This window comes from Mycteria americana, chromosome 15 (assembly GCF_035582795.1).
Source record: "Mycteria americana isolate JAX WOST 10 ecotype Jacksonville Zoo and Gardens chromosome 15, USCA_MyAme_1.0, whole genome shotgun sequence".
Lineage (NCBI taxonomy): Eukaryota > Metazoa > Chordata > Aves > Ciconiiformes > Ciconiidae > Mycteria > Mycteria americana.
In genome coordinates this window covers 11,363,006-11,387,770 of record NC_134379.1, presented here as the reverse complement: position 1 = coordinate 11,387,770, position 24,765 = coordinate 11,363,006, and the positions used below count along the sequence as shown (strand labels likewise).

Genomic DNA, 24,765 nt, shown 5'->3' with positions numbered 1-24,765 from the left:
CATAGCTATCTCATATACTGTCTGAAGCTTTCTTTATCTTTTTAAACAACTTGCAGCAAACTTACCTTCAGATAAACATCCTAGATGATATTTTCAAGAAATAATATAGAGGACTTCGTTATTATCACCCCAGGCATTTGTATTGCAGATAGGCAAGAAAAAGAACTTTATGACTGAGCCAAGAAATGAATGAAGAGCAAATTTGTAGCAGGTTTATGAAAATCAGACCATGATAGCAAAGCAGAGGAAAGAAGAAAGAAACATTGAGAACTGAACTGCAAAAATGAGAGCAAGAAGCAATGACTAATGACGATACAACCAACAAAATTAATAAACTTAGGCTTTGACTCTGAAAGGTACCTAAGCAAGTGCCTGTTGTGTAAGACACCTCACTGAGCTCCCTGTGCCTAAAGCCAGGCACAAACTTGATAAAACTGTTAGCAAGTCAATTCAACAACAGCGTTCTTCAAATCCTTCCTTTAAATAAATGAACGTAGACATTTGGACACCGATGGTTTTCTAGTCAAATACAACAAAACTTCTACTGATTCAATCAGAACAAAGTCCTTTGAACCGACGAAGCACTCTGTAAGAAAGAATATGATGATTAGAGGGCTGTTAAGTGGCCTCTTGATATGAATTCATAATGATGTTGTCCTTTTCTTTACTGTCTCTATACCACAGGTAATTTAAGTAAGCAATATGTACTTAGTAAACCAAAACCATAAAACAATCTGCAAACTACTGGGAAACACTGGGCAAACGATCCTAGAGATGAATGAGGAAGGCTATTAAGAGAGTGGGAATCACAAGGAAGGGTGTTTCTTTTTCTTCCCCAGGGTCAAGGAGTGCTTCTACCACAGAAGAAAATACAGTGTCATCAGGTGTCATTGCATTAATACATCAGAGAGCCTTCAAGGAAGACACTCTGCTCTTGCTATCATTTGCAGGGCTTTTTTTTTTTTTTTAACAATATTAAATTTGCATTAGCTTGGATGGGGAAAAAGGATGGCATATAAAGGGAGAGAGGGCTGAATTAATATTCATAAGCAACATACTGGAAGAATGCAGAAGGGGTGATTTGAGGGAGCTTGGAAAGGGAAAGGAGAGACAGCCATTAGTAGTAGAGACCTCCTGCGTAACACGCTCTGCTCTCAAGCAAGAATTGCAATGTCTCTCCCCCATCCACACTAAATATCACCCTGCTCTGAACAGCTTTTGGATTCCCCACTCCAGGGCACTCCGGGGAGGAAACTGTTTTGGCTGAAGTTCGGCAGGAGCAGGTGGCATTCACCAGCTGCAAGTAATTTTGCTCTTGTTGGCACCACAGCAGTTCTTGGACTTCTCACAGTTTGTGTTCAGTGGGGAAGGGGGAACGAGGAAGGAGCAAACAAGTCCTCGGTGGTGTTAACAGCATCCCAGGCTTCACGGCTGTCTTTTCCAAGCTGGCAACTCTAAGCACACAGCAGAAGACATAGTGCTTTCAGAAGGTGCCTGCATGGATTTGCCAGCATGGGGTTCAGGTTTGCTTGTGCTTCCGTTCTCTGCTGAGAGAGCACATCGCCTCTGACACAGCTGCCACTTCAAGGTGGAAACAATCCTGCAAGCCAGATGTTAATATTGCGGGGGAGGCAGGAAGAGAAAAGAAGAGCATGGCTTATCACCAGGTGTAAGTGATCTCTCTGCAGATGGACTAGCTAGCATCAGACCCTTTCAGAGAGCCCCAAAACACATTCCTTTTCCCAGAATCTGTGCTGCCAATTCCCCAACCCCTGTGTGTGCATGCGCTTGTCTACAGAAACAGGGGCTCCAGTTGGAAAATTTCTGGGGTTACTGCTACTACTGTGCAAGAGCACGGTAGTACAAATACTTCAATTATTACCTTTAACGCCGTTTTTCATCAAAGAAAAGAAAGTGGAATCTGGATACCGTAAGTGTGGCAATGCCATTAAACTGTTTGTCTGAACTTACTTATTTCCATCTTCAGAAGCCATCTGAGAAATCAAAAGGTAAGCATGGGAGCAGGAGAAGAGGCAGCAGTTCTCATCCCTTCTCCATTTCTCATCACAGCAGAGGGAACTCGAAATTGCAAGAGCATGTCTTCTAGGAGACTTTTTAAAAGTGTTTTAAAAATCCTAAATACCTCTCTTTTCTTTCAGCTGTACACCATGAAAAACTTTCCACCTGGCGTCAGAAATGATTCCTTGAAACTGCCAACATATTCCTCTTGCATTCACTGATATACCCAACAGTCCAGCCCTTCGTTTGAAAGGTTTCTTTCATTTCCAAATGACACAAGTGTCATCATGTGCTATAGTGATGCCACTGCAAACATGAACTTCACTGTCTGAACCAGCCTGGCACACGCACTTGTGCAGGTATAACAGGCATTTTTTCCCCTCCAAGCTCATCTTTCATCACCATCTCTGACAGACACATCCTCCTTGGCAAAAATTAACACTTTGCTAATAATCTTTTATTATAGCTGATATTTATTCTGCCATTTAACAACAACCTCTTTTCATCTGCTAAGGTGGAGCAATTAGTCAATGCTATTAATATTAAGAAGCTCTATTACAGTAATAGCTAGAAATCTATTTACCCAATGTACTATACAAACACACAGGCAGGCACTGTCTCTATGCTGAAGAGCACTGTTATATAGGTCACTGAATAAAATGAACAGCTAAAACATTCATAATAAATACCCATATAAATTACTTTCTCTTCATTCACAAGCAAGTGATTTTCACAGATTTTTCCTAGAAATTCTTTTACAGTGATGCTACACAATATGGCCAACTCCACCGATATTATATGCCAACCTTGAGTTTGCACCAAAAGCATACTCAGTAATGCAAACAGATCTGTTGGAAAACCTTCTAGCATGAGTGAACGGTCGCCATCTTGCAGCAAAGCTAGACAGCAAGCTCCTCAGTAATGAAAACTGCACTGATCTGATTGCATGAGTCAAAGCACTACTCATCACGATGCAACATGGCTTGAAACAATAGCATTTGCTAGAGCAAATGGTGGATGTGGCATCCACATCTCTCTGTGGGAGGCAGAGTTCAGAACATCAAGTGAGATGAGATTTCAGGAGGTGAATAAGCTACTTCAGCTGTATGCACATTAACCCTCAGGTGTAGCAAAGAAGAAAACATTTGCCCTGTTTGTTTTTTTTTTTTTAAACATATTTACCATTGCTGAAGGAAAAGCCGTCAAAAAACCTTCACTTCCTAATGGTCTGAGAACAGCAATAACCTAATAATGTTTTTCTTATGGACAAAGTACCCCCAAATATTTATAATGAACCATTACAGCACGTATTGCAACTTTACAAGCCTTCATCTAATTACTTCCACTGAAACAAATACACAAATCTTCCAGCTCCACGCTGACACACACACAGACTCTCCGAGCACCAAGCCTTCAGCAACCTTCCTCTGACGGACACTTTTTTTTTCAGGAAATGACACAGTGACATAGGTAAAAGGTGATTTAGATAGACTGCTGTGTCACAAATTGTCAGGATCTGATTTAAAGACCTTGCCTTTGTCAAGAAAGACAGTTGGGTGTCTGCTTTAAAGAAGTACTGGGAATATTTTCATCAAAGGTTTGAATTGAAAAACAGTGGGAGGTAAATATCTGAGATGTTGCCAAGAAAGACCGCTATATCCGTGCAATTACCATTAACAGGGGACAGCAGTGGTTCAATGAAGTAATTCAATCTGGTGTCCTACATTTTATCAGACAGCAATTTTGCGTTCTGACATAAAAGGCTGAGAAAGAGGATTGGACTCTTTTCTGTGAAATTCAGCCGTAATTCTTGCAATCAGGAGATGTGTTCTCTGCTTCAGGTACAATCCTAATATCCCTCCAAGTGACTCAAAAGAAGAATATACTAATATTCACCATAAGACTAATCACTCACATAGGAACAAGTCATACTTTAGGCAAGTTTTGGAACTGGGTGCCTGCAGTATTAAGGGAGTGTTTTCCCTATTTAACTAAACCAGTATTTCCTTACTCGTAAGTTTAGCAGGAAGAAAAGGATCTATCGTTTAAAAGATTAAATAATATGATGAAGCCTAAATTAGAAAATGTATTCTTCCAAAATATGAGAAAGTGAGGGAGAGACAGTATTTCTTCAGAAAATGGCAAAATGAAAAGTCCATGGAAGCTCACATCAAAATAACACCATCCCATGGCTTCTCCTCATCATTAATCCATCCATATTGCATACTCCTATTTCCTTAGAGGCTTTTGCACTATCTTTCTCCAGAGTAATCCTATCAGTTAGTCAAATGACAGTACTGGTGATTTCCAAGGTCACCAAGTTTGCACAGCAGCTCTGCATTTCATCTCTGCACAGCAGACCTAAAGGCACACAGCTCCCGTGGCTTGACAGCAGGATGAACTTTCACGCCATCTCAGCACAGCACTCAACATTCTGGTGTCTCCAGCACAGCGCCGACCCAAACAATCACCACCACAAACCCTTTTTTCAGGGAACTCACCAGATTTTATCCTTTTAAGTCCTTTCTACTATAATGCTTTTTGCCATAATCCCTTCTTTTTGCACAGGAGTGTGCTATTCTACAAATTCTCAAGTTACATAATGCAAAAATCTTGCAAGGTTTTCCATTTATTTTAAATGCACATAGGAGAAAATGTTCATGTTATATTTTTCTGAGTAAAATCTCACCACAAATAACACCACCAGCAGATAATTTGTATCACAAACAGTCCGGTGTTGCTCTTTCCACTTAGGTTACAAAAAAATTCCACCAAGTTCAAAACTTCAGTAACAAGAGCAAACTGGCTCTTGTTTCGTACAGAACATGGTCAACCACCTTTCGCTGTGACACAAAACCAGGACTATCAATGAAGCACTCTACTCAGGGATTGCATATCCCTTTTCTTCCCATGAAATGATATAGAATATCCTCTAAAGACCCAACACTATCTTTCCTCCAAAATATTAAACATACAATAAATACATTCAATGCTCTTGAGCATTCTCTTTTAATGATATGAAACTGAGACCCTTGGAAGATGAAGGCTTTGTGTATGACAGCTTAACTGCTTGCAATCAAACTAATTTGCAGTACGGTGACCTGAAATGAGTTTAAAAGCACCATAATGCATGTTTAGCAATCAGTGAAGCAATTCTTTATTATTCAGGTTCACATTTGCAATTTGTGTCTCATGTTATGGGAAAGAGAAAAAGAGGGGGAACACAAAAAAATAACTCTTTTGCTTTGGAAGAGCTGATGAGTAAAACATGAGCTACATGTAACATGGGGCATTAGCGACCAAATTTAGACTGACTGCAAATCTTAAGTCTTTCTGGCACTGATATAAATCTTATAATCTCCAGAAGAGGAAATTATAAAATTAAAAATTTGCTTATAATTTCCTTAATTTGATCATGTCTTGATTTTTCTAAATTGATTTTTGTTGGAAAAAAATGTGTAAGTTCACCTGAAATACCATCAAAAATATGTACTGAGTACGCCTCAAGGTTTTTAAACTGTAAATGAAGCTATCTGCCAACCACTTGCAACACTCCTCTCTTCTGCCGATAACAAAAGTTAAAGACCCTTCTGGCAAATAATGGAGGTTTTCATATCACCCCTTCAAATACATAACATTTCTTATTTCCTTCCTTTCCCCCCTTCTTTCTTCCTCCCTTTCTTTCTTTCTTTACACCGTCTCCATTCATTACATTTGTTATCCTTGGGAAAAAGATGGCTCCAACGAGTTAAGTGGAGAACCATACATAGAAGCAGAAGGAAAAGGGACAACAAGCTCAAAGCATTTGGTGAAGAAACGCAAGAGCACTAAATGTAACATCATGCCAGAAAAAAACCCACAAGAACCACACAAAAGGGCAAAACTGAGCCAAAGATATTACACACATAGTACAGAACTGCTTAATTCTAATAACTAAAGCAGGAGCGGGCTTGGGCAAGGAGGAGAGTGAAGGCCTCCCAAGACAGCCAAGAAGCACACTCTAGCTCAGCACTGCTCAGTCATAAGTGATAACTTCTTGGGGACATCGTCTCCTGAATCACCAAATGTATCTGGGGTCTGTCCTAAAGAAATTAATCATCGCACTGTTCAGAGAGAGGATGAAAAATTTGTGTTTCAGCAATGAGGGGGCAAACCTGAAAGACCTGAAATTCTGAAATCGGATCTCAGTTCTGCTTAGTTGGGTAGGAAACTGCTGCTGTGCCCTGCTTTCCTTGTTTCTTTGATCTGGACAATATAGTTTCACCCAATTCAAAGAACTGTAAGGATTAATATTTTAGATTCAAAGCATTTTATTCAAAAAGCACGGCATGCATTAGGGCAGGGTTCTACAACGTATGAGGAAATACCATTCAGAATGGCTGCAAAAATAACTCAGACCTTCATCATCTCTGTTCAAAATGATCTGAGTAGAGACCTGTCTTGACCAAATTCCAGCCCAGGTCATTTATTCTGCTTGCCTAAACATTCCTGAAATATTGAGTTAATAATATGTGTTTTTCTTAACCTCTAGAAAAATACACAGTTTGGTTCTCCAAACCCAGTTGTTTTGCTCCAGCTATTCTCATCATGATTAGTAGGATGCTGGAAATATACATATGCCTGTTTTTGCTGTTGTTCTTGCTTTGATGGTCATATTGTTAGCAAACTCTTTAATGAGTCTCAGTTCTCCCTAGGAACAGCGCTACAGTTTATAAATGCTAAAATTAATAGACCTGGGGTAGATTTTATTACACGTAATGTATTTAGTTGGCAATGATGATGCCTACCTTACAGCAGCTGTTACAATAAACTGCATTTTCAATGGCTCCTGGAAAACAAAAGACAACACCTCAAAGATTTCAGATAATGGAACACCAGGGTTTCCAGGTCTCACTGCTCCACACCAAACCTGCTCCACTGAGGTCTGCAAATACTAATAGGTAATTACGACCCACAGAGAGATTTCTACTGGGGATCTTGTCCACTTTTCTTGAATCTGAATCTACTATCAGAAGATTCATAACCTCTGTTGCCAGCTTCACTTCTGCAAAGAATGGGCACACGGAGATTTTAAAGTGGAGCTAAAATGGATTTCAGCATACCCTTCACAATAATAGTTGGTAAAACTAATTACAGTGAGAAAACTGGAGATCATTCATTACCCTACTAAGCAAATTAGGATGTGTTAACAATGATTTATAGGGCCAAACACAGGATAACAAGGATTGTCTTTTCAACTGTATTCACAGGGGACATGACAGTTGGTGCCATCCAAACAGCCACTGCTGTAGTGCTTTTGTAGACCTCATAGTATTTCAGATGGATATACACTTTTACATAAGCAAAATACATTTAAATGTTTGGCTTCTACAGTCAAGCACTAAAAGTAACTAGGCAACTTAACCTACTTGCAAGAACAACTTCTTTTTATTTACCAACATCACTGCGTATGTGATGTATGTATTACATTCCTTCTGTAACAGTAAGCTGGTTGAATTTCTTAACCTCTTTCAAATGATACTTTTGATCTAATCTGTTTGTTTCTCTCCTGTGGAAACTAACAGGTCTTACGCTACTCTCCTAGAGTCTCTTAACACATTCCCACCTGAAGAGAGTCAACAACATCACAAATTTGACCACCTCAAAGAACAAAACATAGGCTACTTAGGATCGCTGCCATTGCATATAGACCAGGCAATGAAGGAAAATCTACTGGTTTTAAGGGCTCTATCTGAGAATACACACCCAGAGAATGTGCTGGTATAACTAATTCCATGTTTCTTCTGTAAGGTAACACCTCGGGTGAAAATCAGTCCTATTGCATAGTAAAATAGCTGGCCTTATCTAGGCCAAATACTGGTTTTCCATCATCCCTATACTAATACCACTGGTGCTCCACTTATTCTCCTTGGGACGAGTTTTTAGAGCTCTGAGTAATGTAATGCAACATTGCACAACACAGTGTCCCAGTGGCATGCTGTAACTACGCAAACATCTGCTGAACTGAACCCACTCAGGGCCAAATTGGATAGCACAACTGATTAGCTAAAGCCTTTGGGAATATGCTCGCGATTTATGTTTGTCTGAGTCACCAGCCCATGTGCAAATCACATTTTTCATTTTTCTTCCTTTTTTTAAGGTGGAACAAGAGCATTGTTTGGAAAAGAAGTGTCACAGGAGTTTCTTTCTCCCTCCCAACTGCCCAATACTGTTTCTGTCACCAGCTTATTACCAAATTCTATCCAGCTCTGAAAAACCCACAAACTCTATGCTTTTTGGGGAAAAAACCTGCTAACCAAAAATAAGCATGGAAAAAAAGGAACAGAAAGCCCTCAGAAATTGCCACAAAGACTTGAGAAGTACACCAATGGAAGAAACGGAAACAAGTTGCTATAAACAGAGAAACTGTACAACTGCCAAAGAACCTGACAATCTTGGGAATTGGGTGTGTTGTTTAAAAATAAAATACTCAGTTATTTAGCTTTTGATTTCTGTTCTGTTTTGTGTTGCAAACCAATGAACCACCTGTATCCTTTAACATGAATTTGGCTGGGTGTGAGATACACAAAGAAAACCAGCAAAAATCATTCTTTGTAGTCAGATAAGAGAAAAAGCTTTTACTATTATTCAAACTCCAATCATATTCTAAAACATCTCTCTCAACCCCCTGAAATCATAGACAGCTGGACAATGTTAAAAATTCACATAAATTCAAATAACTTTTCTTTTAAAGCTAAAAAGGTGGGTTTTTTTCCTAAAATTCTAACTACTTTCCAATTACCTGATCTGACTTCTCAATGAGATGTAATCTACCTTATAATCTATCTTTGATGAGAGACAATGACAATTTGCAATGCAAAAAATATCGACGACAACTGGGGGATTTTCCAGGAAGTATTTAGTTAAGATTTCTTAGGGCACACCAATATTAACAGCACGTCCAAATCTTTTTTCACATGCATCAATCATAAACTGGACTGACCCCATAGAAAACAATAAAGTCAGGCCAGTACAAAAGGCTTATAGGAGAACTGGAATGTTTTTTACCTCTGTCTCTTCTTTTCTGACTACTGATTTAATAATATGCAAAAAGGATAGGAAAGTGTCCACTGTGACAAGGAGTGCCAAGACAGGTGAAACAGATTCTAGCAACAATGAAAATGGCTTTTCAACAAAATCTACTGAACATACTAGCACTTGTGAAAGAAGAAGGTAAGTTGTTCCTAACTGAAAAAAACTTGTAGAGGTACTTAGAACTCCTCAACAACTTTGCATCATTAACACTCACTCAGTGGTTACTCGCACGTGTCCCGCTTTGCTGAAGGCACCTAATCAGAAGGTCTATTTAATCAATGGCAGTTCTGATCATCCTGGTTAGGTATGAGTTCGGTTGAATCACTTGATGGAGATTCCCATCCCTCTCCACTGACTTCATAGCGAAGGTGGGTTGTCAAAGCAGGCAGTAGGAATGCTCTCCCCAGAGCATGTGAATTTTTCCTTTACATACTGCTTTTCAAGAAGCACTAATGTAGAGGCAACAAGAACATAACAATACAGTCTCCAACTTTGCCATTCAGGAATTTACCTAGTTATAGCACAAAACTACATAAGATTTCAGCCTTCACCACTGCTACTGGAAGTGCATAATGAATTACTAGGATGGAACTATCACACATATATTAGAAAAATGATTTTGTATTACTGGGAAGTGTCAGGTTTAGAAAAGTTTCCTTAAACACTCAGTGACCTCAGGAGGGTCTCTATAGAATAAAAGGATCTAAAAGTAATTTTTGCTTTGCTGTAGCATGCACAGCATCCACAAACATTGCAGACACATGACCCTCCACCCATCAAACTCGAGTGCCTGGCAGGGTTCTTAAGCATGGTTCTTAAAGGAGATTCCAAGTCCGACAAGTAGTATCTTCATTACGTACATGCTAGGTAACATGGCCTAAACACACAAAGATTCCATTAATACTTGGATTTAAACAGCAAATATAAGGTACTTAATCCATACCTCTGTGTTCATTCATTTCTGAATAAAACCTGCTTCCAACTGTGCTTCTGCTTTCTGTAGCAGATGTGCTTAGACAGCGAATCTACCGGTAGTCCATTTTAACTTACCTGGTTGCCTATGTTTCCTTTGGCGTGCTACAGTATCTGATATTTTGTAGTCCAAAGTACAACATATATTGATCAATAATTTCCACAGGCAAAAGCTTTATTATTACCTATTAAACTAAAAATTATTGTTGCTTTATTTGAGACCAATGACCCTTGTTTTGATGTTCTGGGTTAACGCTAAACAAAAAACTAACAGTCTTTTCTAGTTAAAAGCTTTGGAAAAAAGAAGTCAATTCAAGTGCATATTCTTTTGCACTTTGATAATACAACAATTACATTTATCAGAAACACATGCTAATTGGATCATTCTGGAGCATTTTTCTCATTGTCTGGTACAGCAAAACACATCTGGGTTTTATTTGCCCCATGTAAGTTAATAAGGGTACGGACTTTTTTAAAACAATAAGCAAGATAATCCTAAAAACAATTTTCCAAAGTGAAAAGGGAGGAAAAAACTCTCCACGTTTCATCCAAGACTGCGTAAGTGTAAAAATGACTTTTAAGATAGAAACTGAAGGACATTTTCTATCTACTTGGTTCTTACTGAAGAAAGAAAAAGAAAGTTAAAGAAATCTTATTACTATGACTATACATAAGAAACAGTGCAGTTAAATATATCATATTAATGGAACCTAATAAGGGATGTCTCCCCCTCCTACAGAGATCCAAATTAGTATGATTTAAAGTGCCAATACATTGGCACTAGAAGATGTCAAGCTGCTTCTTGTTACTAAATCCCTAACTCGGGGGAACTGGAAACTTTCAAGCTTTTTGCTGGAGCATAGGGGATGTTGACACCTTCCAGATTTCACTTTACTGGACCAACCCACAGACAGTATGGTGCAAGGGAACAGCAGATGGCTTTTCTTCTGTTACCTCTGCTTCCTAAAGATGAAACTGAACATTGTTCTTAAACCATGCATATTCAGCTCCCGCTATAAGGAGAATGAGGCTTATTTATATATGTTAAAGCCTTCCATCACATATTATATTCAACCCATTCCAGAGCACGTCTGTATATGTTCATATGATTTGAATTTTAAGTGCCCAGACAAAGAAAAGCAATTCGCTCTGAACTATGGAAAGACATTCAAGTTTTAGTCTTAATGCAAAATAAACGTTGAGCCATTTGATGTTATTTTTCCCTTCATGCCCTCCCTCTAGAAAATACCTATGACCACCTGTTTCACAACTTACCTTACACTGCTTTGGGCTTTGGTATAATAAGAAAAATTACCACAAAACTTTTTTGAATTGATAATGCTCCTTTCAGACCTTACCACTGGCAGAAGTACGAACATTCAGTTTGTGCAGAAGTCCAATGCAAATCCAGCAGGACACGGCGTTTCTCCAGGTATTAAGCCATTTTTGTGCTTGCATTTTACACTTTACATGTGAAGTCACACGTACACAGTTCAATCCCATAACTTTCTTATAGGATCACAGACCTCTATGAAAAAAGACTAAATTTCACAATGTACTAATGGAAGAAAATTACTCTCTGGGAATCTGACAAGGAAGCAACAAAGTTTTTCCATCAGGTAATCGAATACTATATAATTTTCTTTTCCCCAGAGTTTGATGCAAAGATAGAAGCAGGCTTTGATTACACTATTAACTATACAGAGCAATGCTATGGAAAAAGTCTCACTGCATTTTACCCACCTGTTTTTGGACATACATAATGCTCTATTTCTGCTACAGATATTACAAAGGCAGAAAAGACACGCTTGGAGAATATAGTGTAAGTTACAAGTGAAACAGGGTATTAGCAATTTAAATACAAATCTTGGAGGAAAACAAACAGTGCATTGGATTGACTGGAAAACTTTTTTTACTCCCAAACTTATCTGTGCAAGTAAACGGTATATTGATGAATGTGGGAAGAAACAGATAGAAAGGTATGAATATAGACTGTTAAATCAATAAAGGGGCATGCAAATAAGTAACAAAAAAAGACTGATCAAGTATCAAACCAGCTGGGGCCTGATCCTCTTCTTATGACGTAAAATGTAAATCTAGCATAAATAGAATTACAGCTGCGTTTTCCAAGACCATCTGAGAGACACGGGGCTTTTAACCAACAGGTAGAAATCATTGTGTCATGTTCTCTGGACTGTGGTACACAGGAGATGAGACAAGACTGCTGTAATAGGCTCTTTCAAGTCTAAGAATCAATGAGAATTGGTACAAGGGGAAGTCAAGATTCTGTCATCTCAGATTAGAGAGCTGGTAAGACCATGGTTCATTTTATTTGCTATAACTGTGTAAATTAAATACTGTTGGAATTTATGTAGTAATTAATGACACCTGATTAGTTCAGGAAAACATTGACCACCATGTCTGAAATACTACTTGCAATTCATTCGTGGAGGAAGAAATAGAAGAAGATAAGTTAACCTATTGGGCAGACTGAGATTGGTTATTTATGCTTGTTCCCATATAATAAGGCACTTTCGTTTCAGGAGTAACGCTAGGCTGTTCAGAGGCACACGTGTTAAAGTTGCGATACACTTACAAAGTAGCCTGTTCCCAAGCTGGAAGGAGCTGAGCTCTGCAATAAAACACAAAGACAAAGTGGAAAGTCAGCGATGGTTTTTAACACGTTCCAATCCACATAGCTCATTACCAGCCCTTTCCAAGGTTTTCATCACTACATCACAGCACCGATGTGCTGCCCCTTGTCATCTGCTACTGAAACAAACACGGTGTTGCTTAATTTTTCCCTTTACATCTCTCAACCACTCTGAGATGGTAACGTGCTATTTACTGAATTCCAAGCTTCTGCGGTGGATGTAATTGCCAATTTATTTGACAGGCAGCTGGGTAATGAATTAATGATGGCATTTCGCCCTGCACTGAGACTAAACAGACACTCATCAACCAGCCTCCCTGACATGCTGACATTCAATGCCCTGGACTCCAGCTACTCAGCTTTGTGGCCACAAAGGGGCAGGCGGGAGGGGGAAAAGAAAAAAACATAGACTGACTTCAAAACAAAAAGCCCGGTGGGTTTGGATGACTTTTTCAGTGTATGACCTGTTTGCCAATTTATTCCCGAAAGGCCCTGGTTAGTACACACATAGTGCTTTTCTAAAATGAGACATTTTGTAAACATAATTAGTAGTCTGAAATGTAAAGAATGCGTGGGCACAGAGAAGCCGCTTCAGTCAATGTACCATTTCCTGGAGAACGCAGTCACTACAGTTTCCCATTTGGATGTCCACGTTGTTTGACAAACCAAGGATTTAAAAAGAAAAGAAAAAACCAACAACAAATAGCTACAGTGTGAAACAGACTTCAAAACTCAAACCCATAAAAATAATTAACACTAATATTACTACCATGGAAAATAATAAAAAGGTTTAAATGCTTAAAAAAAAAAAAAGCATCATGAAATTCAGTTTAAGTGGGACACGATCGCAACCTCTACATTCACAGGAATTAAGGAGATAAAGGGTTTTGTTTCATTAGTTTTTCATCTAAGCAATGGGGATTACACAGCAGGTTCTCTTAGAGACATGGTGAGAGACCTAAACATCTCAGTCCTAATCCAGGTCACTGGCTGTTACATTCAAGGGTGAACAGTTCCCAACGCTCCAGCCCTATCAGCTGAAACACTTCAAGCTAGGCTAGTCCATGGACAAGGAAGCAAAATGCAGAGGATAATTCTCTAGTGAGCAGCGGGTAGTGCAGCTGACCAGTCTTTAACTCCTACAGCTCAATTCCTGTTTCTGTTCCTTAGCACAACCTCACTTCCAGCAATGACACAGCTCAGTGGTTACCAGGAACTGCACAGGGGCACCAACCAGCCTTGGCAAACCACTGGAGGAAACATGCAGCATTTGCACCACTGGCATCCCTGCTCTGAGACACTATTGCAGGGAACCCCGACAGCAAATTCTCTCGATTTCTGATCATGAAGTGCAGCTCTGACATAAAAGAAAATACCCCCCCCTCCCAAGGGGCTTATGGTATCTTTTTACTGAACTCGGCGTGGCAGAAATAGATTATGCCAAGAAATTTAGAGTTACCAACAAAATTCATCGCAAATAATCAGAATATTACTGTGTGTTCACCAAAGCACTACAAAAAAGAGAGATTTAGAGAGGTTAAGTACATATAGGGGAAGGCCCTCTGGTTTAAGACATTAGAAGTTAAAGACTTAGCAAGAGGAAATCACCTTGGTAGTCATAAGGGTACCAATATCATAAAATCAACAAACCCTGTTGGGACATCTTATACGAACAAACAAAACCGCTATGGCAATTTGACATGTATATGGTTCCTGCCCCTTAATATTCTCTCTCTTACATGTCGCGGCTACTGAAGGACTCGAGATCTGCAGTCTACAGATTTGGTTTTGAGCGTGCAAGGGGAGCTCCACAATGAATAAATTCCTAAGTCCTTCTGGCCCCACTCTTGCCGCTCTATGGCCTCAAGCTCCCTCTGCCACCATCATCCACAGCAAGACCCACCTGGTCCCAGTGGTGCTGTCCCTGAAAGCACCTCTGCAGCAGCATCACACTATGGTGCAGAGGAATGGGCAGTGCAGATTTGGGAACACATGGCCACGAGGCCCCTGGGCTCAGCCCGACTGCTCTGCCTTCCTCTACATCCCCATGACCACGCAGCTGGGAATAACCTGGTAACCACCACAGTCATCACACAGCCTGGCTACCAGCTAGAAAGTCCCCTTCACGGGCCACATACAATGGTTTTGTGAACCACTGCGGCCCGTAGACTGCAGCTCTGCAACACCTGGTAGAGAGCGCACTTCAGCACACTCCGGTTTAGTATCTAATGCATTTACTTTCCTGGTAAAGCACATCATATATACTACCTTTCACTTTACTCATTCTTCTTCCTGCTTCGTGCCATTTAAATTCTTTTAATTTAAGCTAAAGATCTACCCACAAAGTACAACACGTGCAATCATTATAACCGCTTTTGTTTAAGCTATGTACAGATGCCAATCGAGTCCCACTCTTTCACTCACAATTTTTAAAACTTACTTTACAGGCTGAAAGCTCCAAAGTTTGCATTCTGCATCTGTGTGTAATTTTTGTCTGCTTTTCATTCCAAGTTTTGGAAGGATCAAGTATCAAAACAAAACAATAAAAAGGAAGAAAAAAGAATAAGCAAACAAAATATTTCCCACTGAGTATTTCCATTCCTTCAAAAGCAATGCTGCAATGGCTATGGGAGGACAGTCGAAACATAGCAGTCAAATGACTTTCGCTGAAAAGAAACAACTGTGCATTTTCAAGGTACTTGAGTTTGCTGGATGGAAATACAGCCCTTCACACATTGCATGCTGCATATGGATAGTACAGTTTGCAAACTTTTTAACTGAAGTAAGAAAGACTGTATTGCACATGCATGAATGACTAAGTCAGCTGGGTTGTGAACTGTGTGTTGACAGAGCATATAGGCTGAAGCATGGGCTATGCAAGAAGACAGCTTCTCACCTTTTTTGATAACTCCCAATAGCGAAAGGATCCTACTACCCAGTGCCCAGCCTTGGTACCAACTGATGAATGTGATACTGTGTATGCAGCATCTTTACAAGCCCATGCTGAGTCGTGATCCTGCACTGGATGGTCCTACATCTCTTATATAAAGTGTGCCTATAATAGAGGTAATGGTTTCACTTTCCGAAACCCTTTGCAAAATTCGACATTAGATACACTATTTGATATTCACACAACCACCAGCAGAAGCCTGCATCAGGTGCCCATCAGCAAAACGCAAGTCACTTGCTTAAAATTAACAGGGTTTTGGTTTTGTTATTTTCCTTCTGCCCCCTTTTTTTTTTTTTCCCCCCTTTTTTTTTTTTCCTTTCTTAAAGAGAACTTTTGGCCCAGGAGCAAAAATGTAGTAACCCTCGTGTAAGCATTAGTTTACTGTGTACCAAAGAAAATTACATCCTTGAGGTCTTGGAAGGCACAGTTATACCCATTTTGCATATATATTGTGCATTACTTGGGGAGCTGGGTGGGGAGAAAGACTGTGTTGTACATATTTGTTCTGGCTATTGTTTATGCAGGTCTGACTGAATGAAGGAACAGTGGGTATCATTTCAATTTCTGATGTCAACATCAAATTACTTATTTAATTTCATGCCTGGCGAAGCATTGTATAGCTACACGCAGAATCATTTCACTTCATTTGTTATGCTGTGTTTTCTTGGCGATTGGCTTGCCTTCCAACTGACAGCTTTAATTACGACATGAATTTGATTGCACTGCCGAGGAATTAACATAATGCAACAAAGCATTTAAGCACCCAACCTTAGACACACAAACACACACATACACACCCTCGCATACACACACACACAAAGAAGCAGCCGCTGCAGCTGATCAGCTTCTGGCACACACACATACAAACACGCACAGAGATTTGCTGGTGTTATTCCACTTTAGATACAGCCAAGATTACCGGGGATATTCTGGAGAAGGAAAAGTGACTGCTCAGAGCACATAACCCAAAGACTGTTCCTCAATGTGTTTTTCTTTGGGCTCAGTACTCAGGTGGGAGGAATGGGAGACAGGGAATTGAAAAAACTCCATATTTGAGGCCGAAACCGTGCGCTGTCCACAGGATTACACTGCTGGGGTGTAGACACCTTTCTTCCCAAAGCAGACAGCAACAGACCTGGTGGGCAGGGCACTCCAGGACTTACTCCTCATTTGACACCTCACGGTAACCTATTCTCAAGTGCAAGGTACACAACAGTAGAGCACACAGCTACGAAGCACCGGGGAAGGGAGACATTCATGAAAGAGTGTGGCAGCTTTGCTGAGAGCCCAAGACAAGACCTTTCATGGTGGGGACAAATGGAAAGATTCCTATCCCACTCCCTATTCAAGAACTGGAACAATATTCCAGACAGAAAGATGCCAGAGGTATTTCTCCCAGCTTGTGATTCCTTGTTCACAAAAGCAAGGAGAGGCCAGGCAGTACACGCTTCTGTTGTGCGGCAAGAGTGGGAGACCTGTGCTGCCTCCCAGCCGATGACCACACGTGAGAGGCTTTTACTATTCATCCCCTCTCTGAAAGCCTACAACCAACACCAGAAGCAGCAGGCAGGGCTGAGGGTGCCCAAAGCAGCCTGTCAGCCCTCTCCTCTCAGTGCAGGCTTGCACTGCCACTGCACCGCCATTACTGAAACGATGAGCAAAGGTTTGTTTCACAGACATCAGATTTTTAACAGGACTAGCAATGACTTTACAGCCGAGTGCGAGCTTCAGTTCTGTGGTAGATCAGGAATTTAGGAAGGTGCACCAAAGAAATCAGGGTTTTTGGTTTGTTTTTGATGAGCGAAGAGGTGGCTGAACCCCTAAATACTCTGTGCGTTTACCATCCAGGTTAGCTCTAATTCCCACATTTTCCTCAAGTAATCTCCTGGCTGCTTTGTAAAACGTGGCTAAAAAGTGCCCCATGTATTCCAAAGTGGGAAGACTCAATTAAAAATAAATACATACAGAAAGGTAAGGAAAACAAGTTGACTGAGCTCCAAGCTGAGGAAAAGAGAAAGCGCTGCCATCTTGTCTCCAAGCAAAATCTCAACAAAATGAATTCCACTACTGGCAAGATTTTGATGAGATTAAATTGACTACAGCACCCTATATATAAAGGAGGAGCAGTTCTCCAATTTCTCTTTTAGGCCCCTGAAGCTACCTCTGCCCATAAAGGAAAAAACAAGTTGTCATTCCAAAAAATACTATATAGGGAGAAAGGCAGAGAGAAATGGGTTTATGAAATTCAAACAGGGACATGTATTAGGGCACTGTCAAACGCTTGCAATGAAGCATTTGAGCAATCATTATCCCTAATCTAGAAGAGGTCAAGTTCCCTGCTAATTATGTTCTCTCACGGGGGGGTGGGGGGTGTGTGTGTGTACACGTGTGTGAGATGAGGACAAAGAAAGGAGTTGATGGAAATCAGTCTCACTGCATTGCATCTGACAAGAACATAGGATATTCCTCTTCCTACTGTCTGAGGCTATTTCAAGCCTCATTATGAGAAAAGTCTCCTGTTTAACATGGTCTTTTCATTGAATTATCTTCTTTTCATTTTTGACCACCTCTCTTGCAAATGCTGCAAATTACCTGCTTGGATCTCATTAGCCTGGAAAGGAGTCATCCCTTGTAAACACACTTAGCATCAATCTGTGTTATCCAAGGACTGTAGGTACATTTACAATATGCAGAGTTGAAAGATATCTGACAGGAGAGGGAATGAAGCCACTGACATGCCAGTTTGCTACTGGATATTCATTATACTATCTCCCTCATTCTGCATCTGTCACTGAGCTATCACTTAGGCTCTGCATTAAAGCTCATGGAGCTAACATTTCTGTTTCAACAGCTTACTTACAGCTAGGGATTTGAAAATTGATCTTCCATCTAGAGTATATGCACTTCGTTCATTATACATATTTCCACGCAGTAGCCATGCTCAATCTTACAATGCTGTTGGGCTACATCAGTGGAGATTCATTATATGTCACGTCCAAAATTTGCTTTCTGACCTCACGGTTAATCTGCCTGCGATGTTTTATATTTTTGTTCTATCTTCTGTTGAGTACACAACTTTTTACATATTTCTTCTGAGAAAATAGTGTTAAAATCAGAAAAGGATCTTCAGAGAAAACTGACTCTCTTGTCTGTAGTTTTTTCTGGACAGTAATTGGTATATATCATTAGACAACTCACTCCTTCAAAAGATATTATTTAAAATAACCTTATTAAGCTCTTGATACATCTTTCTGCATAAGAGGACAGTTCAAGGCAGCTCACCCATAACTGGAAGTGGAAGTATCGCTACCACTTTGTAAGGCTCTGTCATTTAAAAACACGGGGTGTTTGTCTTTGGGAGAGAGAAATGCAGAACGGTGTTTACTTTCCTAACTGAAAGAGTCTGGGAAAGGCTACCACACACTCAGGCAAGATGAAGGTGTTCTCATGCGTGTTTTCCAAATCTCAGCTGAACTGGCAACACCAGACCAGAGAGAGACGGGCTTGTATTGCAACGAATTATCAAAGCATAAAGGAACTTACTTATTAAGCAAAACATAAATTATGTGTAACAATTTTAAAATACACATTTTCACATATATTTACATAACATTTCTTTTGAGCAACCTGTGAATCCCTATGTCCTCTCTCGGATGCACTAGGGAAGTTATATCTGCTCTCTACTTCCTTTTAATTCACCATAGTGCCAAGACAAAGGGAAAGTATTGTAAAAACAGCAAAGAAAAACTGTATTTGATCAGTGGAAGGGGAACCAGGACTCTTCTCTCACTGCCAGGTCTGGCACAGCAACGCTGTGGGCTGCTGGGAAGCTCAAATAAGCCTCAGAGCTCTCCACTCAGAACATTGCAAGGGAGTGACAAGGCTAAATTAAAACCATGTTTGTAAGGAGCTGTGAAATTTTTTGCTGGAAGGTGCCGTGTAATTGTGAAGTTCACTGCAGTGACTTCTCAGCTGCCACAGGGCTCAGAGCAAGCTAGGATGGCAACAGTGACAGGCTGACGGTCAGCTGCCATCCACTGCTACCTGTACTGAGCATTTACTTACTATCTCCTCCGGTCTCACTCTCCTCTTCCAAAGGTATCTTACAGCACTGCACTGAGACTGACCTCACCTGATGGCTATGAAGGGCAGGCTCTGAAGTGTCTAACTGAATGTACCCATAAAGGTTGGCTCTGGGGGAGGAATGGACCTCTGAAATAATGTGACAAAGGGATGAGGAAAGAGAGTGCTACAGATGTCACACCTTCACAGAAGAAAAAAAAAAAATCAGGCAGCTGTTCCAGTGATATGCGCAATTCAGCAAAAATTGCTAGCTGCGTGCCTTCAGGCTTAAATTCACACAACAAAATGTATCCTTTACAAACGTATTTCTTTTAATGTCTGCTCAATTCAGTTTTATTGGATTGGCCTAGAGAGGACACCATCCGGTATCTGTCATCCAAATCTAGATGGACATGCTACCGATAAAATCCCCATTTCCAAAATGTGGGTTACTTAAAAGTAGTGCCAGATTGCTGGCTGATACAAATTGGTCTGACTGATGTAGCTATCCATGCTTTTACCAGCAAAGGATCTGACCTACAAAATCCCCAATTTAGATACTCTTTTGGGACAGGGCTGTCTTATATTCTGTGTTGTAAAGCATGTAGCACAGAGGACCCAAAGCCATGAATAAAACACTCAAGGATTGTGATGGTACACATAATAAATAGTAATCTAATCGCAGCAACAGCAAGATTTCTGTAGTCATTCATATGTCAGAATAACTCATGCGTGCCATTCAGTGAATGGCCAGCATTCTTCAATGGAGAAAAACATTCTCTGTAGAGCTGCCATCTTAGGACCTTCCACAGCAGTTTAGGTAGAGCAATAAAGGCAGAGCTTATGCTATTGTTGGCCATGTTATATCAACTCATTATATATAAATTATCTGAGTCTCTCTACACACTCTAATACTTTTCATAAAGACAGTATTTAGCCCGAAGAAATGCATTCTTTTCCTTCCCCACCTGGGGTAAAAAGGCCATCTCACTTCTCAACTACACAGAGCATTTTAACTTCATTAAATGGCCTTCAACTATTTCAAAATGAATGAGTGTTCTCACACAAACATTGTACCAAACTTTAAGAAGTTCACTGAACTGGGGCAGGAGACCTAAGTTACCTCCTCCTCTCCCAACCCCCCAAAGGGAAGGGGATTTTAGCAACAAACCATCCCAGAGACTAAATCCTGTTATGACTTACACCCCTCAGAAAACTACACCAGGGGTTAATCAGAGCAGTATTTGGCTGCAGGAGTTTTACTTACGTCACTGAGTCTTTCCCGAGAGCTACTTCGATGGAAACCTTTCGATTCCCCACTGGCGCTTTCACTGTCGCTGTCTCGGCAACTGTTTTGACCTGGCTTGAGCTGCAGGGAAGAGAAAAAACAAAGAGAGCAAGACTTTAGCCTGGTTCAAGTAAGTCCCCTTGTCCACTGCTCTTCTTTAACCCGTCTCCACATCTACACAAAGTAGCATTTATGTGGTGCTTGCAGCACTGCCACCGGCACGGTGCAGCCTTGGTGCCAAGGCAGCATCTCAGCAAGACCATGAAAGCAGAGCAAAGCAAGCTCGCGCACGGGCCGAGACCCTGCAGGTAGAGGGAGGCAACGTTCACGTGCCAAGGAAATAACAGTTTAAGACCTTCATTTTAGGAACTTTCAGACTTATGTCAAGTTATTTGTGCCACAGATGCAGTTTTTGAAGTTACCATCACATTGAAGCACGCACAGAATCAATCCCTCCCTCATTACAGCATAAGAGTATTGAGGATCTAAGATCAATGGAAATCTCCCCAGGGGAAGGAGCAGCCATCTCTCCGGGGAGGCCTTTTGCTGGACTAGCCCCTAACAACATTGCCTGGTACTATAAAAAATTCTTGAATAACCTCAATGTTCATAAACCAACATGATCTATTTAATAGGTATCAGATTGTTTTTGGCTTTCAAGCCACCTTTAATGAACTTTACTGGCATTGTAATAAATAAAAAATACAAAAAAATTACGAACTATATTTTCAATACAATTGAGAACACATCTGCTTTCTCTTACGCTGTGGATTGTGCAGGTCAACATGTTACAACAGCAGCATACTGAAATGAACGTTTACCATATACATACATTACACACATGCCCACAAGCACATATACATATATATACAGCAAGGGGAAGATATTAACTACATCTATTGCAATGCTGAAAATGTATATATTTGTTTTAACATATCTTTCCCTATATTTTGCTTGAACGTATTAAAATTTTGTTTTAGCCTTGTTGATGCTTCATTTGAACCCACTTCCTGTGAAGACTGGTTACTCCTGAGGTTAATACTGGCAAAAAGTCAATTTCAGAAATTTAGATTTGAAATCACATATGTAAATGCTGGCAGCAGAGGTAAATGTAGAGAAAATACTTGGCAAAATACCTAATGAAGTATTTTATGAGACACCTACTACACTTCCCAGTATTCATATAACAAACACCAGACAACTCCTCCTAACTTATTCTAATTATTAATACATTCATAGTAATTTCTATTGAGACTGTACAGGAATAGATAATCACACTCATCTCCATTTCATGACTGGAGACCAAAAGTTCCTTCTCCATGAACTCTCTCCACCAACTTTTTCCCCCCTTTCTTCTATCTCTTCTCATTTTTTTCCAGTTCTCCCAGAAACATGCTGCACAAACACACACAAAAATTCACACACATTCTCTTTTATAGGCGCACACAAACAAGACATACAGTTCTGCTCTATTTCCCAGATATACATTCCCACCTATATACACTGTTCACCCATATACACCGCTGTTCTCTCCCAGGTTCACTAAAGGAGTGCACAAAGCATCCTCACCCTAATGGTTATCATCAGTTTCTCCCTACCACTACAAGAGCAAATTGCATCTGCGAGTTTGGTACGTGTGTGTTGCTTTATCTCCATCCCTTATCCCCCCTCATCAGAGAAAGGCAGTTTTGGGTGCTCTCTATCAGCCAAAAGAAAGAAAGAAAGGAGAAAGTACATAAAAACTAAAGGCTCAGAGACACAGTTGAGTTGCAATACATGAGCACAACTGGGAAAAATGGCACAGGTGTATTCTCAGCTTACAGAAAATGTAACATAAGAACTAGAGCTATTCATCAAACACTAAGCGTTTAATAAACAAACTAAATATTCCACAGCTCGGCCAGAAAATCTCAAGTAAAAAGATTTTTATCTCAAATTGAATGGTTTATCAGTCAGATCTAATAGATCTAGGTAGCATTTTTTGGAGGTGGAGGGGAGGATACACAAATTCAAGAAGTCTTCATATATAACTTGCAGATCTTATCTAGGACCACTGTGTACAGTAATTTTATGGTCCCAGATTAAAAATGTAACCACCCAAAGGAAAATAGATCAAGTTTCCCTGATCAGTCTTCTGTCAACATCTGCTCAATGATGGAAAAACTCTTATTGTAACTGGGGCCTGAAGAATTTTTTCCAGTCTCAAATTTTATTTTTAGAATCTCAATTTATTTTGTACACAATTTTCACACATTAGTTAATTGCTAACTAATCATAATGGCTCATTTTTATACTTCTTCTACATTGCGAATTCCAGCTATTTACAGAGAAGAGAAGAAAAACCCAGCAGGTGTCATTTTTCTAGACAACAATTTACAAGGAATAAGAGAATATGACCAAGATATCTGAGCCTGAAACTCTATAGGAACAAAGTGAACTGCATAGACTAGACAGCAAACTCAGAAGTAAGTCCAAGTTAAGATTTATAAGCTTTCCATATTTTCCTTTCTTTTTTTCCAAGTTGAGTTTCTCCATGTGCCAAACTGTTGAGGGTTTACGTTTTATTCCAAAACCCATCAATCTGTGTTAAATTAAAAAGATAAAGCATGGAAATGTGCCCATTGTCTTCTTTTAAGAACCTAAAGTTACACACAAATGCACATGTGAACACTTAATGTTCATAGGCAATGGTTCATTTCAATCTATTCGCACAGATTCAACCACTTAAAATTAAAACGATGTTGAAATAACAGAGTGCTGCTAAAAAAGGTCTGCAGATAAAAGACTGGATCTCTAGTTACACTGCATGCGTTCGGTGCATTATTCTGAGGCACATGGGAACCCTAAAATCAGCTTCCCCTCGAAAATGCAATTGTCCTCCTTGGAAAACGCTTCAAGTGCCCCATTGACAACTCTTGTTCCTGTATCATTCCTGTCAGGGTACCCCAGGCAAAAAGCAAAGCCAGCATGAAACTCCCATGATGTCTACTCAAGTGTCTCATTGAGGAGTCTCCTGCATTAACACAGACATTACTCTTCTCATTTGCACCGAGTGGGGAATGAAGAAGGGTTTGCAAAAAGCGCATTTGACTCCATGCTTTCATTGTACAGTTGGAGTGAATTTATGCATGTAGGGATCCATCTATAGGGTCTCACAAAGAGGAAATACAGGTATTTTCTAGACTGAAAGCACAAACGCCTAAAAACACAGAGTGTCACTGACTCACAACAAACTTGCACAAGCCTCAAGGACTCCCTGACTGTGAGAGACTGGGTACATGCAAAAGAAGTGACAACCAGCGACTCGAGTCCCTTTGCCCAGTCTGAATGGCCCGGGGCTGGTGTACACCCACGTCTCCAAAACTTTTCTAGTTTTTGGTCATTTGTAGCATCATCACATCATATTTCTGGAAATCTTTTCTCGCACTACAGAACCTATTATTTTGTAATGCCTTTAAATCTATTGGAGGATACTGAAAGTCAAGCAGAACTGGATAACTAGGTAACTACGCCTCCTCTACTAAAAGTAATAAAAGGAAAAGAAAAGATCTGGAAGGATGGCTGCTGGCTGAAGCACTGGGCCGGGACTCAGCAGCGCGTTTTATTTCTGATTCTTCACCGCACCCGATTCCTTCCCCAAAAAGTGAGAACAATGACAGGTCTTCCCCGCTCTCCAAAACTGTCTATTTAGAGGGGGTTTTTAGCAGGGACAGTTTCCCAGCTGGTGATTGCAGAGTACATCGCACG

The 24,765-nt window shown here is 40.2% G+C and overlaps 1 protein-coding gene across 7 annotated transcripts in view; it reads right to left on the bottom strand.

Annotated features, from left to right (window-relative positions):
- Positions 1–24,765, bottom strand: part of AUTS2 (activator of transcription and developmental regulator AUTS2) — a 793,700-nt gene that overhangs the window by 413,375 nt on the left and 355,560 nt on the right. For 6 of the 7 annotated variants that reach the window (XM_075518124.1, XM_075518122.1, XM_075518121.1 and 3 more), the window contains exons 3-4: positions 20,998–21,099; positions 12,662–12,697 (exon numbers count right to left, since the gene is read on the bottom strand). In XM_075518124.1, the coding sequence (XP_075374239.1) occupies positions 12,662–12,697; positions 20,998–21,099 (138 nt within the window). The remainder of the gene's footprint in view (positions 1–12,661; positions 12,698–20,997; positions 21,100–24,765) is intronic. The other variant, XM_075518125.1, reaches the window with a different exon arrangement.